This window comes from Corapipo altera, unplaced genomic scaffold, assembly GCF_003945725.1.
Source record: "Corapipo altera isolate COAL_440 unplaced genomic scaffold, ASM394572v1 68, whole genome shotgun sequence".
Lineage (NCBI taxonomy): Eukaryota > Metazoa > Chordata > Aves > Passeriformes > Pipridae > Corapipo > Corapipo altera.
In genome coordinates, this window is record NW_020884919.1 from 5389457 (window position 1) to 5406815 (window position 17359).

The 17359-nt window shown below is 39.6% G+C and overlaps 1 protein-coding gene and 1 long non-coding RNA gene across 2 annotated transcripts in view; one reads left to right on the plus strand and one right to left on the minus strand.

Moving 5' to 3' along the window:
- LOC113953324 (von Willebrand factor D and EGF domain-containing protein-like) overlaps positions 1–17359 on the plus strand; it is a 175189-nt gene that overhangs the window by 68185 nt on the left and 89645 nt on the right. Inside the window, 3 exon segments of the mRNA XM_027656358.1 lie at positions 5855–6125; positions 9081–9259; positions 12811–13754. Of these exon segments, the coding sequence (XP_027512159.1) occupies positions 5855–6125; positions 9081–9259; positions 12811–13754 (1394 nt within the window).
- Positions 1–17359, minus strand: part of LOC113953325 — a 40465-nt gene that overhangs the window by 21957 nt on the left and 1149 nt on the right. The window contains exons 2-3 of the long non-coding RNA XR_003529842.1: positions 16336–16393; positions 15571–15707 (exon numbers count right to left, since the gene is read on the minus strand). This is a non-coding gene — a long non-coding RNA (uncharacterized LOC113953325). The remainder of the gene's footprint in view (positions 1–15570; positions 15708–16335; positions 16394–17359) is intronic.

The following is a 17359-nucleotide window of genomic DNA, read 5'->3' on the forward strand; positions in this document are numbered from 1 at the left end:
GACAGCCTGAACTGTACAGAACTTTTCCTTGTTGAACTTCCCTAATCATTCATGGATCTATTTATCCCAGCTAATTGACAACATAGAAAGTTTTTTAAAGTTTGCATCTGGCAGGTTTGATCCAATGTTGGTAATATTTCAGATCACATTCCAGGTTTGTCATTCCACTGTTAACCTCCTAATAGCACATATAATGACTTTTAAATGCACAGGGTCCACAGGGGCTCAGCAGACTTGATATTTTAATCCTGATATCCTAATGTCCCAATTTCAGTCCAGCAGGCTCTGGAGGTGCATCTGAAGAAGTCTGTTGATGAAACATGAGCAAGAAAGGCAGTGATCCCATTAAAAATTATACATCTGCCTCAAATAAAGATTTCACTTAAACTGGGTAGTCTGAGCTCAGAGATTATCTCCGCACATCTACAGCTTCCCAGTTTCCCTCCTGCTTTGCAGGACAGAATTTATAATGTGGTCAAGAACTTGTTTCATGCAAGTTTGGTTGCTTGAAATGTAGAAGCTGCAGAAGAATTATAAGAGATTCAAAGACATTCCCATGCCTCATGTATCCGCAATTATTTCGACTCTGGGATATTAAACTAGATTGGAATATTATTTCAAATCTCTCTATACATTTACATTCTAAAATATTCCCTTTTGATTTAGGGCTAAGAATGGACAGTGATCTGCCAGATTGTTGCGTTTAGGGAGTAATAAATTACTGAAAAGTGCTTCTTGGAATGGAGACGCCCTCTCAGCCATATAGCACATTTTTACATTACTTCCATGGGGAAAAAAGGTCTAAAGTGAAATAAAGTAATTTTACTTGAATAACTCATTTTTTAATCTTGTTATTGATAGCATACAAAAATGCTTCTAAGCAATTTATATTCTCTTTGAGCACTGGGAGTTTGGAAAAGCCTGTCCCTTTGTGTCATCCTGACTCAGAGTCACACAAGCTTGAAAGAGAAAAATCCCAGGATTAACTTGGCCCCTTGATAACTGCAGGTCTCTTCCTTGTGGGTAGACCTTCATTACTGCTCTGTCCAGTGCAGCCTTAAATGTGCCAAGCTGATGGGGCTTCTGCCACCTCAATAACTAGGTTATTTCACTAAGATATATTACATCTTGATATTCAGCCAAGTTTCTTACCCATCATTTCACAGTTCCATTACTCCTACTTATATTCCCATTTATTATTGTAAATAATTTCTCTTTCAATTATTATAATGATTATGCTACCTTATTACACATCAGTTAAGCAACTTCTCTGTCTGGCTATCCAAAAAAATGTTAACACATTAGCAAATGATTTTATAGCTCTCTATTTAAGGAGTAGGGAATGCTGTTCCTGCTTCTGTCCTGGTACAAAACCATAACCTGAAGGCAAAGGCTGACACAGAGGTCTGGAACTGAAGCATTTCCCTTTGGTCATGAAAGGGAATGTGGTGGGAAAATGTGTTTGCAACTACGTGTGTGTTAGGCATTGTTAATGGAAGAATTGCAGAAAAAGCTTGTGGGCTCAAGTAAGAAACTACGTGAGTGTTCTTCAGGAATAAAAAAATTATTAGAAAGAAACTGATCTGCAGAATATAAATGGTGAAGGAAGAGAAGAGAAATAGCTAAAAGAAATTTTAGGGACAAAGAAGCATTAGGCTGAGAGGATGAGTAGAGCATCAGCTCTTGGGCATCTGGAACTATGTCAACTATGAGTGATATGTAGACAGGCTCAGGTGAGGGTGTTACACAGGAAAGAAAAGAAACATTCAAAATTAGTCAAAGGGAAGGGAAGGAAATAACAGCCTTTACTCGCCACTATATGAATACAAAGTTGTCAGCAAAGCTTGATAAACTATCAAAACTTCTTCTGAGATCCATAGCAGAACATCCATCAAATAAAATCCAAGGAAATCCATTTATCTGATCCCACAGCCTGTGGAGGAGGCAGCAGACTCTGAGATCACAGTGTAGTAGCAGAATTGCTGTGGATGAGGGGTGATCAGTTGTCTCTCTGGCACCCTTGCCACCCACTCGAGCCCTGGGGATGGGTTCCTGCCACAAGAAAAGCAAGGGAAAGCCTGAAGATGGGGAACATTGCCAAGAGAAAAAAGTAGGAGTGTTTTCTATGCAAACAGGCATTTATATAAATATAGTCCTGCCTTCCACAGTAAGAGTTCCTTCCCTTCTTTGACTTTCCCATTAGCAGCGGTGATGAGAAGGGAAAATGCACAATGGGAAAATGTAAGGATGAAATAAAAACTATGAAAATAGAAAACTGAAAACTTTACTTTTTCAAAGTTTAAATTAAAAGCATTAAAAACTAAAATTTTAACTTATTTAAAAATATTTATTCAAATATTTTCTTTATCAGGTTTATTGGAAAATTGATAAAATTGAAAAATCAAAAGGCTGCTCTTTTTAGTAGTAAAATTTTCCTGCTATGACAGTCACTTTCAGTGTATTTTGTAACTTCTATAGTGATGTTTTCACATTACATCTGAGGCAGTTAGCTACTCATTAGGCAACTGAAATACCTAACTCCCACTTCTTAATGACAACACTCCCCTTTGGTATTCCTCCTGCTAATATATGTCTGTAGAAATATTTATCTTGTAATCTTTTCATTCTTTTCACCAAAGGCAGTGACTGAAAATCAAAGAAGAATGTGTCATATTTTACAGCATAAGCACAATCAATTTGTGTATATTGGAGCGTAGATGTGAAATAGCGTTAATTATACCAGCTAAAATCCAGAGAGAGCACTTCCTTTTATAGCAAAGTACCTTCTAAATTAAACAAATGTGAAAGCCTGGTAAGGCAAAAGTATAGCCCTCATTACTAGTTATGGCACATTATAAATATAAAAGCTTTTCATGCCATAAATTGCAGATTCTTAAATATGAAGTCCTAGCTTAAAACTAAACATGCAAAAAATCCTTTTAAGGCAAAGTAAAAAGGGAAATATGTCTTGATTGGTAAACTATATACATCATCCAGGTTATTTTGCATCTTACCCTTAAAAAAAAAAAAGGTAAGAAGATTTCTCAGATTTCTCAAGCATTTGCACTAATCCATCCGTCAATATTATCTTTGGGGTAATGGTGCCATTTCCTGCACTATGGAAAAATTTCTCAGCTTACAGTGCTGATTGGCTTTAGTGGCTTTTGTCATACTAGCCCACAACTAAGTCCTGGCAGGTGCTGGGGCTTTTGATAGTCTGTAGAAGTTTATATGTCCCCAAGCATCCAGTGACTACTCAATGTAACCCAACAGCTTTACTCCCTGAGAACAATGTGATGAGTGCTCTGAAACCAGAGAACATCCTTCACCATTACCCAGACCTTCACAGAGTTAGAAGTATCATAAAATAGTGCTTACTAGCAAGGAAAGAGGAAGCCTGCATGGACATGTCAACAAATCAAATAATTTGGTGGCAGCACTGTGGTGGAAAATCTTCAGGAGTGGCCACAATAAACACTGCATTAATAAAAAGAAGAAGAGTAGCTTGGTGAAGAGGAAGTGCATGGTGTTAGTTAATTTAACACTACTAGTAGTAATTGTTCACATACATTTATATTCCCTTCTGTCCCTCTCTTACCATTAACCAACAGAAATTTTTCCTATAGCATCTCACTTTCACCACCAAAGACTTAAGAGTGTTTTACAATTCTTGGATAAAGAGCACAGCTGGAGTTATGACTTCATACCGTGACAAAACTAGCTGGACCACTTGGAAAACAACCCAAGCACACAGGCAGGGAGGGAAGAACCCCTTTCCACCCAGCCCATCGATTGCTTCAGACCATTAAGAAAGTAGGATGGGGGAGTGCACTGGGGAGGCTGATTTAGACCCAAACAGTGGTGCCTGGTTCACAGAGAACACGCAGAACTCCTTTGTGCAAGAGCTCTAGTAAGTCTACCTCATGCTTTTAGTGACAAAGGTAATTTCTCAAATGTTGTCCAAAGAATCATTAACACAATTACAGTTGTATAAATATCACAAGAGTTTACCTGACTGTGTTCAATTATCCATTCAACTGAATCAAAGGCAGCTGAAAGGTTTAATTTAGACACAGAGCAGGTTCCTTATGTGCTGTGCAATCTATCCCATGGCCTAATTGAAGAGACTTCCAGGAGGGTTGGATTGGGTCCACTGTCAGTGCTTAGCAAGCAGAGAACATCACCCATAATGCAATGGCATGTATATGCATATGCAAATACAGTCTTATTTACCAGATGGAGATGATTAATCTGGGTACAGCCATTGTGGTGCCTTATTTTCCATCAGTCTCCCTAAACACCTTTCCTTCTAAGCTGACCCCATAGGAGGAAACTCTAGAAAGTGCTCTCATAAAATGCCCTCTCCGCTCTCACTCTCCTCTGAAGATGTCCAAATGTAATAAATAAATAATGTTAAAAGAGAGTATCTATTTTTTTTTGTGTGTTGTCCTTGGTTCTGATCAATCTTAGCAGCAACATCTCTGCCATGTGCTTAGGATTTATGAACCTGATTAGAAAATAAGATGAGACAGAACTATTCAAAATCTTATCTCTTTATGGTCAACTTGACTAAGTTTTTCAAGATGAAAGATAAAATCCGATGTCTTTTCTAGCATAGAAAAGCTATTGAAGTTTAAATTCTTACTGTGTTTCAAGTTACATAGTTTTCTATGTCTTTTATTCTGAAGAGAAATAAAATGTAGAAATATACATGCTAAAAAAATCACTGTTCTCAAGCTGTTTGTTCCTCTGTATATGAAACAATGATGGCCTGGAAAATATTGATGTTCATATGGCAGTGCTTAAAAATAATCCTGTTATTTAGGAGGGATATTTTATACATTCCTTTTTACATCTTTTTTATTCCAGAAAAGAATAATGCTTATTATTATAAGCTTATAGCTTGGTTTCCATATTACTTAATTTCATAAAAATTGTGTTTAAAACTAATTGGAGTGCCTTAAAGGAAAGGAGATTAATCCATTGTTTTTAAGATGGAAGTTGTTGGCTTGTAGAGAGAAAACTCCAGACACATATATAAAGTATATGGCTACTGTTTTCTTTTGTACAACATATTAGAATAAAATAGAGTAAGAATAAGACAAGTTTATGCAGTGAGAGTACAAACAGAAGAGGATCCTCTCCCATCTCCTGTTGTGAAAATCCCAGGGACTGAAGGTGGCTCATACAAAGGGGAAGCACTTGCAAAATTGTTAAGTTATTCTGTTCCTGGTCCTACTCAGATGGAACAAGGATGCTCCTTACAAAAAAGAATGAAAGTCCTAAATTGTTCACCATGTTGCCTTGTGCTGATTGTCAGTGCATTTAATGGGAAAGTTGTGCTTGCAAGGAAGCTGTCGAGGGGGAGATACCAACTTCATTTTAGCAGGTTTTCAGTAGAATCCCAGATTTTCACAGGAAGCCTTTACCTAGCCACAGCCAGACTTGTAAAAATTGGTGATTGGTGACAGAAGAGGTTATTTCAGCACTGATTTCCCTTTCTTTGAGTAAGATCGTGCTCTAAAGCATCTGGTTAGAACCCAAAACATATTTATTAAGACCTGGAGGCAGGGACTTCTTCCCATTTGCTTTATATCAAATGTTTATCCTTTTTATCCATGCCCATTGCCATGGCAGCAGCTGGGAGACAGCTCCCACTTTTCACGGGAATTCTCATGCACTTCCAGCTAATAACTGCGGTGGTGTTTCCCTTGGATACAGCGCTGGAGAAACGCTTCCCTGTGTGTGGATTTTTCCCTCCTCCAAGGCCAGCCACCACCAACAAATAATCAATGCAGGTGGATGCTCAGAGTCTCTAAATCCTCCTTGTTTCTGTTTCTTTGTGGCTGTTTAGGCGCTATGACAACTACAAAATTGGGACCTTCCTTCTGTGCCGGAGTGTGTCGCGGGTGTTTGAGGTGCACATCCGGCAGTGGGATTGTGGAGGCCACCGCTCTGCCACCACCTGCAACTGTGGTGTAGCTGCCCAGGAAGGGGGTGACACCGTGATTCTGGACACTTGCAATAGCCACTTTCGGGAGAGCAGACCCCAGCTGACCATCAAAAGCACCGAGGCACCGCCACACGTCAAAATCCTAAAGTCTTATGGAGGCAGAAAAATAACAGTACGTGGATGGTTGGGCACTCTTGTGAAAATAACACTACATGGATTGTTGAGCACTCTTGTTATTGCTGTGTTTTGAAAACACGGGTTAAATATTTCTGAATTATTAATAAAGTTTCTGCAAAAACATCTACCTGAAGCCATAAGAGTGCCTGCAGCAAAATGCACCACAAAACAAGGTGCAGGGAAGTAGCTGGTTAAAGTGTTAGTCTAGCAAACTGTAAAACAAAACAAAACAAGCATCTCTGGAAATTTCTTAGAGACATAGCAGAGCACTAATATTGTTACTTACTCTCTGCAGCACTGCAGCCAGCTCCCTGTTTGTTTATGCCAGGCACTACCCAACCACATCACATACAGCAAATTTCTTTGCAGAGCTCACAATATAAATATTCAAGGAAACATCACAGGTAGCAGAATAATGGAGTTTTAGAGTGGAGCAGTAAGGTACTATTAGTCAGATCCAGATAGCCCCCAAAAGCTGTGAAAATGGACTGCAAATGTGCAGCATTTGGTGTAATGTAAAGCATTTGCCTAAAAAATATATGGCCGCAACATACTTTGCATAAGTATCACTTGTCCACACTAATCCAGTGAAATCACCGGAAGAATAAGAGCAGGCTACACCAGGGGGTCTGATGAGAAGAAGAGCCACAAATTATGGCCAAGAAGATAATTTTGTCCTAGGGTTGTATCATCAAGATTTATTGCCATGAAATGTTTTGGATGAAGACTGGTCCACACTAGAGCCAGAATGATGCAGGAAGCGCCTGTGCTTGGCTCTCCTTGTGATCTCGCTTGGAATAGATCTCAGGAAGGTAGTAATTGAGAGTATGTTAATTATAGAATAGAGAAAAAGCAGGAATCAAGCTGTCATTTCATTTTACAACTCAATGCAATATAATAACTGTTTTATTACTAGAATATTCTTAGCAAGGAAACCCAATTCTCATTTACACCTGAGGTAAATCTCAGGGAAACAAATCAGGACACAAACATGGATCCTGCTCTTAGCAGGAATCTGTAGGAACTGTGCAGCAGTGATCCCTGATCACACCACAGAGCATCCTGGTTTGCTCAGCAGTTGCCCATCATCAGCCTCATGCAGCACAGGAGCTGGCTCTCCCCTGGGTCCCACGACATTCAAGGAGGCTTAGAGTGGGGTTAAGTCATGTTTTTCTGTGCAAGGTGACAGCTTTCAGGAGCCAGTCACTATATATCTCTCAAAAAAGCTTCTTTGAAGCCTCAATCAGCACGTTAAATCCAGGTGGGACATGTTGCCTGAGGCAGCAGGAAAGGAAAGAGTTACAGCCCTCCAAACTCCTGAAATAAATCCACACCCGGAAATATTAATCCAGATAGCATGGAAGACTGAACAGCTCGTGCAATTCTGACTGCAAGGATTTTACACACAGCATTGTAGGAAATACTCCTCCCTGCAGTAAAGCATGTAATTAGAAGACACGTGTTTATGTGAAGAAGGAAATCAAATCCTACCCAGTACTGTGTCAGCTGCAGTTCTCCTGCTCTACCTATTAAATCAGCAGAAAAAAAAGTTAAACCCATCAGGCCATTTGAGTTTTATGTTGAGGGATTACTGGGATTTTATTTATACTTACCTTGGGAAGTGAAACATAGGTACAGCCAAAGTGGAGGGACAGCCAAGAACATCTGAGGTGTTCAAAGCACTGGTTTTATATGAAGCCTTACATTATTCCCCAAGGCAAATAATTTTTGAAGAAAAGGAGGCTTTAAATGCCCTGATCAAAACACAGAGAGACTGAGTTCAAAACTGTGTCCCAAGCTGCCATTGCACTCGGTGGCACTTTGCTGCTCTGCTCATGGAGAGCTCCTCAAAAAAGTATTTGCATGCCTGAAATGATGGCTGGGAAGCTAAAAGGGGCAGCATTATTATTTAGTGGAGTTAATATGTAAACTCTAGATTCCAGCACAGCAATAAGAATATAAGCTTGTTGTTCCTTCACAGATATGAATAGATTTGGTGGGGAGGAACTTAGAAGGGACCCAAAAATCCCCACAAAGACAGAAAAGCAAAGGACATTATTTGCCTGAATAAATTATATTTAGGCAGAGGCCTCTTAAAAAAGGTGAATACTTATTTTGAAATTATTATAATGAGATGTTTACAACTCTTTAATGTATTTTTTAAGATTAACTGAAAACTTTTAATTTTGGATAAAAAAGAAAATATTAAGGCTACTTATCAGGACAGTATGCTCCTGGCCCAGATAATTTTCAAATAATTTTCTTTTCTGGTTAAAAAAAAAAATAAAGCAAACAAACAAAAATACATTTCAGTTGAGCGGATATTTTCTTTTTCCTTTTTTTTCTTTTTATTTCTTGGTTAGTAAACCAATCTGAAAAATCCATTATCCACACACTTACTTCTTGTTTTGAACTTTGCCATTTTTTTTCTTTTAAAGGTCAGTGTAAGCCTACCACTAGTTCTTTAATGAGAAAATTGCTTTATCTACTTTAAAACACAATCATTTTCTGGGTAATCCGGCCTTGGAAAATGAAAAAATTTTTCAGAGAGAAGAAAGCTGTTTTTCAAACTTGGCAGTTTATCTAAAAGAAATTATTTCCCAGGCAAAGACACAAGGGTGGCCTTATTGTCATGGAAGTCACTTCAAAAATTAGCTGGTAACTTACCAGTGGGAAAACTTCAATGGGTGCAATTATTAATTTAAAAAGAAAGTACTTGTGCAGTTTCATATTTATGTAATGCTATCAGATATTAATACCATGGAATCTGAAAGCAAGATAAATAATAGCACAAATAAATATTTATAGTGTTTCTAAGTGATCTTAAATTACCTCCACCGTCTCTAACGTCCTGCTTTGATATTTTCATTTATGGAAAGGGACATTTTTTATTGCATAAAAAGCTTGGTAAGAGCTTCAATTCACTGGGGGTTTTTTTCTGCCTCTTCAGATCCTGTTCCCTTCGGGAGCATTTGTTCGAGCCGACCTGAGCGAGTGGGGAATGGGTGTGACTGTGAGGACACCAGGCAGGGACTTCAACAGCACCAGGGGTTTGTGTGGCCTCTTTGACGGGATCAGCCAAAACGACCTGAGCAATGTTCCTGAGGAAGACTTCATAGAGGAGTGGAGGTACGAAGTCACAGAGGATCCCACCCAGGAGACGCTCTGAGTCCTGTTACAAATGGTCTTGATAGGTTTATTTCATTACCCACGACCCGACAGAGAGATCTGCTTAACCTAGAGGGGAAGCCCAGGGACCCATTTCCATCCCAACAGCACAGGGGCTTAATTTTCAGTCAGCACAATACACATCAGCACTTACTGAGACAGAAGTTATATTCACAAGTGATGTCATGTTAACAGCTGTGTTAAGATCCCTCTTAGCTGTTTAAAAAAAAAAAAAAAAAAAGCAGCTCTCACCCGCACTTGAAATGTAGATAACTGACAATAGGGATTAATTAAGGGTTTGGTATTTCCTGTGTTCATTACTGAACACTAATTACAATATGTGAGTACAGATTAAATGTTACATTTTGACAAAGTGTGGTAGTATATGTACCATGTTAAAACTTAATATCTCCTCGACTAATGATGACAGTGAGCTCTGAAAACTTGCACTTTCTGAGACAGATGGTCTAGAACCAGAACCAGGAGTCTGGCTTTCCGACATATCCTTTTCACTGTCCCTATCCCTGTCCATAACCATATCCCTATCCCACATTTTTATTCCTGTTGCTGAACTTTAAACATGCCTAATAGGTGTTCCTAAAACCCAAATGGGTTTGATTGTGGAATCTTAAAGTATGTTTTGAAAATAAGGAAAAATAAGGCAAAACACTGTAACATACCATTTACTCTGTACATGGAAACAGTGCAATCCTAGAGGAACAATAAATTTTTACAACTCTTGCATTTCAGAAAATAATCACTTCTACCATATTCTAGTTCTGTTCAATGGGCCTAAGCAGTGGCTATCTAATGTCTGTTTTGACCTGTCATTGCAAATCGTAATATTTAGAATTCAACAGCCATCATTAATATCCTAATAATGTGACAGTCAGTCAGAGCTTTCTCCTCGGAAGGCAGATGGACAAATAGCTTGGTTAAAGAACCAACCAGTAGCTCACTACCCAAAATGTGCTAACAAGATCCTTAGGAGGACCTATTCTAATCAAGTTTGTTGGAAGATCTGAAGCCAAAACACAATATAAAGGAATATACCTGTAAAGCACTGAGGAATTTTCTAGGGCTCAGCACTTATGACGGAGGTACTTCAGGGAAAGCAGGAGAAACTCATGCTAAGTGAGAATGGCAAGAGGGGTGATGAGTTTCATCTTGCAGTACTCCTAAGGATGGATTGTCAAGTACCCTTCAGAACTTGGTTAAAAAAACAAGCCAATGGAGAAACTAAGGCCATCTCCTGAGGAGACTGGATCATTCTCTGATCCACCCACAGGGAAATGGTGAAGAAAAAACCAAAAGCTAGAGGGTGATTTTTCTGCTGCTGTTTTTAATTTCATTTTAAATAACCCTGAAAGCGTGTTAGGTTTTCTCCAGTACCTGAAGCTACTCTGAGTGCCCACCATATGGTGCTTTCCCTGGCTCCCACCTCTCTCAAGCAGCTGCAGGGCTCTGAATGACACAGATCTGGTTTACACATTAGCTTTCCAACACAACTTTTAAAAAATAAAACAACATTAGAGCTTCCCAGCCCTTAAATAGTGAACAGGCAAAGAAGAACTGAGTTTTAAAGCATGTGTTTTAAGCAGATTAAATAATTTTTCAAACCATTTTTAACATATACCAAGAAGAAGCAGAAACACTAATAATTTTGGACTTTATAATATTATCCAGCTCAGTTTGAAAAACTTATCTTTAGTTTTTCCTTGATTGTAGTGGGAAACTCAGAGGAATGAGAGTGTGGTCATCTTATGCAGGGCACAGAAGGCCCATCCCAGCTCACTGAGGTGTTGTTGGTTACATGCATGGCTGTGAGGAAGGATGGGGTTTCCAGTGGCTCCATCCTTTCCACACTTTCAATTCCATCCTGTTGACCAGGGCTGACCAAAAGAAGGCAGTCAGTTTCACACAGATTTAAGAAAGGATTTTATCTCAACAGAATCTCAAGGCAAAAGAGTTTCATTGTACTGAAATTTTCATTTCTGTGTTAAGTTTCTGCCCTGATTCTGGAACAGTTATTTTTTTATTTATTTGATTATTTATTAAGTAAATTATATTTACCCCAGCCTTTAGTTTATGCAATATTATACCAAAGGAAGAGCTAATTCTGCTGCCTTGGTTTAGGTTTGCCATTAAGAAGGTTCAGGTGCAGGTAACCCCTCTATTTTAGAGCCGGAGGAATGGTGTGTGCAGGACGCCCACTCAGACACTAAAATGTGTTGTCCAAAGGGCTAATACCACCTCAATATCTAATATGTTTTATTTTCCTCCATTGTATTAAAGTGCAAAATAGCTTGTGCATTTCCATGAGCCTGAAAACCAACCCATTCTACTGTGCCCAAACACTGGGAAAAAGGGTTTCATAAATGTTTGTGCTCATGTTTCAGGAGGAGAAATTGGTTCGTTTTACCAGTGTCACTGAGAGATTTTAGTTAAAAGTTACGGTTGTGTCAATGACTAAAACAGTAATATCACATATGCCATTTTCAATATATTTTGGAAAAATTGGATAAAGGAAATTACAGTTTCCAACAACAATATCTAGCATCTGGCTCCAATATGTTGACAACTGCTTTCACTTTCCTGAAACCTCAACATTCTGGCTGCAAGATAAAATTAATGCCAAAATAATTTAGATTTTTGGTGCTATTTCAAATTTTTCTGGAAAGGATGCACTGCCAACTATTGGGGCAGGAAACACATCCTTTTCTATGAAGCTCTAGGATTCCTCTTGTGCTGCACAAATAAGATCAATAAGAGATATGAAATTTCTGAAGAATCTTTAATCATGGCTGTTTATTCAAGTTGAACTCTCTCGAAGTTCATCCATCATTAAAGAGGGACTAAATTAAAAAGGGGGGGGAATCACCTCACCTTATATGACAGCCTAACCCTATGATCAATAGAAAATTGCTTTGTGTTGAAAGAAAAACTCAAAGAAAAATCCTTTAGAAGACAAGAATGAAATTAAGTACGCATAAAATTAAAAAATAAAGAAAAACAAAACATTTAAAAGAAAAAAGTGATCCACATGTTAGAGGAAACACGTGGTAAGCAAAGCACAGGCAGATAAAGGTGGTTTTCATAATACAGTACTAGAAACAAATATGACTTTTTTGTGGTTCTCCAAGAGTTATCTGGGTCACACCAGGGACAAATCTAAGGCCTTATTTCATGCGTAATACACAAAGGGTAACCTGCACCTCAAAGAAAGTTCTGCAAAGAGAAGTCAAGCAGCTAGGCAGCGCTCCAGAAAAACACTTAAGCATCTGTTACTAAAAAGTCCCCATGTAGTGCTAAAAAACATACAGGACAACTAAAGAAGGGCAGTGCAAAAGTGACTAAAGAAAACAGAGATCAAACTTAAGCATTTTCTTAAGTACTTTTGTAGATTGGGAATTTGTACATACCCCAGCCTCAGGGAAAGAGGGTTTACTTGATATTATAGACTAATTTGTTGAAAGTTTTCTCCCTCTAATTTCTTTCTATTTTTAAATTAGAATACCTCCAGGGAAGAGTTTATTTGACAGGACTCCAGCACCTTCTGAGGGGAATCAAAGGAGAAATTACTGCAGATGTCAGAAGGGGAGCACTAAGTCTGTGCCGGTGGCAAACACACTGAATGCCTTTCAGACTCCTTTCCCTCAGTCCTCTGGTTGCCATTATGATCATGTGGATTACAGCTCTGCAATCCCTTATCTGGATGTTACATCTGAGTTTGTCACTCACTCAGAAACAGAGTCTGCTTTAAGAAAAGGTGAGAAACCATTGACCAAGCCTTTTGAGCAAAGATATCTGCCTAAATCAGTCCAAAAGAGAGGTAGCCCCAAGGTCCAATTAAAGCCCCTCACACACAATGTTTCTGTGAATAACAACAGTTCCACTAACTCTATCAAACCAACAGGAGACCTAAGGAAAGTGAGAAGGCAAGATGACTATTATGAACACTCATCCTTTCACCCATTGCATGGTCCAACTCAGAGGGACTCAGAGAGATTTGCCTATTTTTTCCCTGAGGATTACTTTGAAGGGGTTCGGATGAAATTTCCACTGACATGGCCCACTCCCAACGGCCTGACTGCCGCCAGAGCTCGGGAGATTTGCCACCAGATTCTTGCAAATTCCACCATTGGCTTGGCCTGTAAAGACCTCCTCGGAAAACAGCTGGATGAGGCAATTGAAATATGCCTTTTGGACCTGCAGCTCAAAGATGATGTGGCTTGGGTGAGGGCGCTGATAGCCCTTTTGGAAAATGAATGTGAAAGGAGAGTGCTTGGAAGCAGAAACACAGTGTTTCATGTTGGGAACCAGCCATCTGCTCCCCTGAAGGAAATCCTCGCCGCCCTCCGGTGTCCTGCTCTCTGTAACGACAAGGGACACTGCACGGAACTGGGCTGCCAGTGCTTTGAAGGCCACAGCTCCTATGACTGTAGTATTGCCAAAAGTAAGTAAAAAATTCTTTCCATGATACTGGAATTATTAGGTAGAACATCTGCACAGAGTTGTTTGCTCTTCAAACAGTGCTACCAGTAAGGTATTTGATGAATTAGTAATCACGTTCTGACCTTGAAGAGCCAATCAAAATGTCTGGTTGGCTAGTCCTTCACTTTTTTTGCCTCAGTAACTTTTTAAAAATGGATTTTACAGGCCCCTTAGCAAATTGGTTTTGCAGAAGTGATTTTCTTTACATCTGATCTATCACCAGCATGCTGACAAGCAAGCTTCTGACAAAAAAAAGTGTCCTGCTCACCTTGTGGTCAATATTCATGCTAACAGTGCATAGATGCTTTTTTTTTCCTGATCAACAGGGAATAAAGTTTGAACATTAGTTTCAAACACTGTACTAGTATCAAAATAAAATTAAAAGTGGCAAGATGAGCAGGTAACCCTGCCTAAGCCATAAAATAGCTACAGAACATACTCGAACCTGCAGACCTGATTCTGCAAATATTTATGAATTACACTTACATAGGAGACTATCCCACTGGATTTATTTCTTCCTTACAGCTCAGATTCTCAATGGATAAATGCAAGTCCAATGTGAGTACTGACAGTGCTTTAAACTAAGCACAGGCATAAATGTGAACCTTGATTTCAAAATGTGAACTCTGCCTCAGCAAACCACATAAGCTTATGCTTGAAGTTACAAAGAGGTGCTTAAGGCTCAGCCATACAGCTTAGTTCCTGCAGCTTAAGGAGTCACAGTACTTCAGCTAAACTGAGATGACAAGGTGTGCTTTTTTAACCCATCCCAAATGTTGGGGAAAGGTTTTTTCTACGCTGTTCTGTATTTAAGGCAAGTAAAGCTCGTATCTGGTGTCAGTCACCATGGCTTAGCTGAGACATCCAAGTATCCATCCAGTCCCAGGAGCTCAGTGGCACATTTGATACCCCAATGCATTTATTAGCTGGGATGGGATTACCCACTTACTTCACAATAAACATGTCTTCAGTGTTGAGATTTTAAAGTGGCCAAAATATATCTTAATATTTGGGTTTTGTTAATGGCAGGCTAAAATTTTGCAGAATAATTTCCTAAATATGGAGGAATTCATTCTCTTTCATACAGAGAACAATTGACACCAGGGACTGAAAAGCAAGCTAAGCAATTTTGGAGTAATTTTCCAACATACAATTCAATGTTTAACTTCATTTCTCTGTGATATGGACAGGTTAGGGGGCTTGCTTGGGCCAGATTTTAAAATTTTATTTTCCCATGGCTGAAATCTCTCAGATTAGAGGAAAATAGCTTCAATATGACCTTTCAAGTAAAAGCTAATGGCACCTTGTCTTCTTGCTGCGACATCAAATATAAACCAGGACAGAACACAGAGCACAGCCTGGGATTGCACAGGGAGGTGAGAACTGGAAAACAAACACACATCAGCTCTGGTAAACACCCTGTAAGCCATTACTATCCCCTGGTCTGACTGTTTTATCCTTCTCTTGCTGCCTCAGCATTGCACACTTTTAAGATTCAGCAGGAGAGGGTGCTGGGCCATGTTGTCTAGACCATGCTTTTTCCAGGAGAGGTTGGAGCAGATGGTCCTTGGGATGCCTTCCAAGGATCAGCATGATCCTATGATTCACCTTTCTCCAGTTGAGGCAAATGTGGTAGTTGGTCTTTGCTTCAAATCACTTCTCTTTTGTGAGTCTGGCTTATTAGAGCTCCCAGTCCATCAGCTTATTCCTTCTGGTTTTCCAGTAACTAACATCCTACCTCTCCCTGGCAGTCTACCGATCCCTCCAGAGCCACTGACCTGGAAATTTGCTCCAGTGCTCCTGCACTCCCACAGGGTCTCCACTTGGTGAGAGCTGCTCAGATGGGCTGAGTTTTTTAGCACAAGCATCTTCTTACTTAGTCTGGTCCCTGGGGAAAGGAAGCTTGGTGTTGGACCTGCAAAGGAGATGCACTGCTGCAATTAGGAAAGGAAAAATTCCCCTTGCCGTTTGTGTTGCTCCATTTGCTGGGGGTGAGTGTGTTAGTGTCATGGCAAAACTAACATGGAACAGCTCCAGCAGTTTTCCAGCACAAAGTTACACTAGATTGGTGAAAGATCAGTCTGGGAGGGTAATAGTTCAGACAGCCACACTGGGTGGCTCCATACCAGATCCCAGCAGAGAGCAGGACCTGGCCACCAAGGACATCCTTGTAACACTGTCACAGAGATGACGGAATGGAAAAGCACCTGAAGTTCCAGCTGACTCTGAGCAAAACTGAGAATAAAAAAACCCAGAAAAATTAAAACAAAACCAAGGTAACTCTTGTCATGCTTAATTTTCAGGATATTCTCCCTTGTCTTTGGTATAAATGCAGATAAATTAAGAGATAACTTCACATAATAAGTTTGTTTCAGCATTAACTATGGAGAGGAAAAAGTATTGCCACAGCCTAAAGTGAATTGATATGATGAACTGCAATGAGCTCCATGTATTACAGACTACTTATTAATTCATTTATGAGTTGTTTTGAATATTTTTTCTTTATATACAAAAACTCTGAAGTTGTATATATACAAAGTTACCTGATCTTGTAAGTGCAATGTAAAGTAGACCTATACATCCAGCCAGAGGTCAGACTCCCTACAAGGAGAAATAAAATCTTAGTTCTGGCACACCAATCTCTCTGACATTATAATACTTAGAAAAAGTCATCTAGATAATTTGGTCCAGACTAGCAAGATAAGCATTAGTGTGAGCCTCACCTTGATTTTTGAATTTTGTTCGCATTATATCTAAAGATATGTGCTTGTTTTCACGTTTCATAGGCAGAAATGTTCTACACAAACAGCCCAAAACAATAGAATCATTCAAATTGGAAAAAGACCTGGGAGACCATCAAGTCCAACCACTAACACAGCCCTGCCTCCTTCACCACTAAACCAAATCCCCAAGTGCCACATTTAGATGGTTTTGAACACTTGCAGGGATGGTGACTCAGTCACTTCCCTGGACAGCCTGTGTCAGGTCTTGACCACACTTTTGGCGAAGAAATTTTTCCTAACATACAATTTAAACCTCTCATGGCGCCACCAGAGGCTGTTTCTTCTCATCCTATTGCTTGTTACTTGGGAGAAGAGACCAGTCTCCCACCTGAACCCCCTTTTCTCCAGGCTAAACACCCCCAGAGGTGTTTACATACATACCCCAAGGTGTGTGTGGGATGTGACACCTCTTTTCAGGGAAATGTGGAGCAGTATCACACAGCAACAATGCACCTACCAAATGGCAATTCAGAAGATTGGAAGCCCTCAGAACTGAAATCCTGTTGATGTCACTAAAACCAGGATTTCACACCAGAAAAGGCTGTTAGAGATGAAGAATTAAGATCAATCTAGAAATAAAGCTGCATATTCTAACCAGAACAGCTTGAGCCCCCCTCCCTGGCAGCTCAGGCATCCTGACCTGGCTGGCAGCAGCAGGCAATCAGCACTGTGCAAGCACAGGAGGGATAAACCTTTGGGCTTTGTGACTAATAAGCAGGGGTTCTGTGAGAAGGGAAGAAAACGAGGAGAAATTAAGAATTGAATTAGGTTTCCACAGGACATA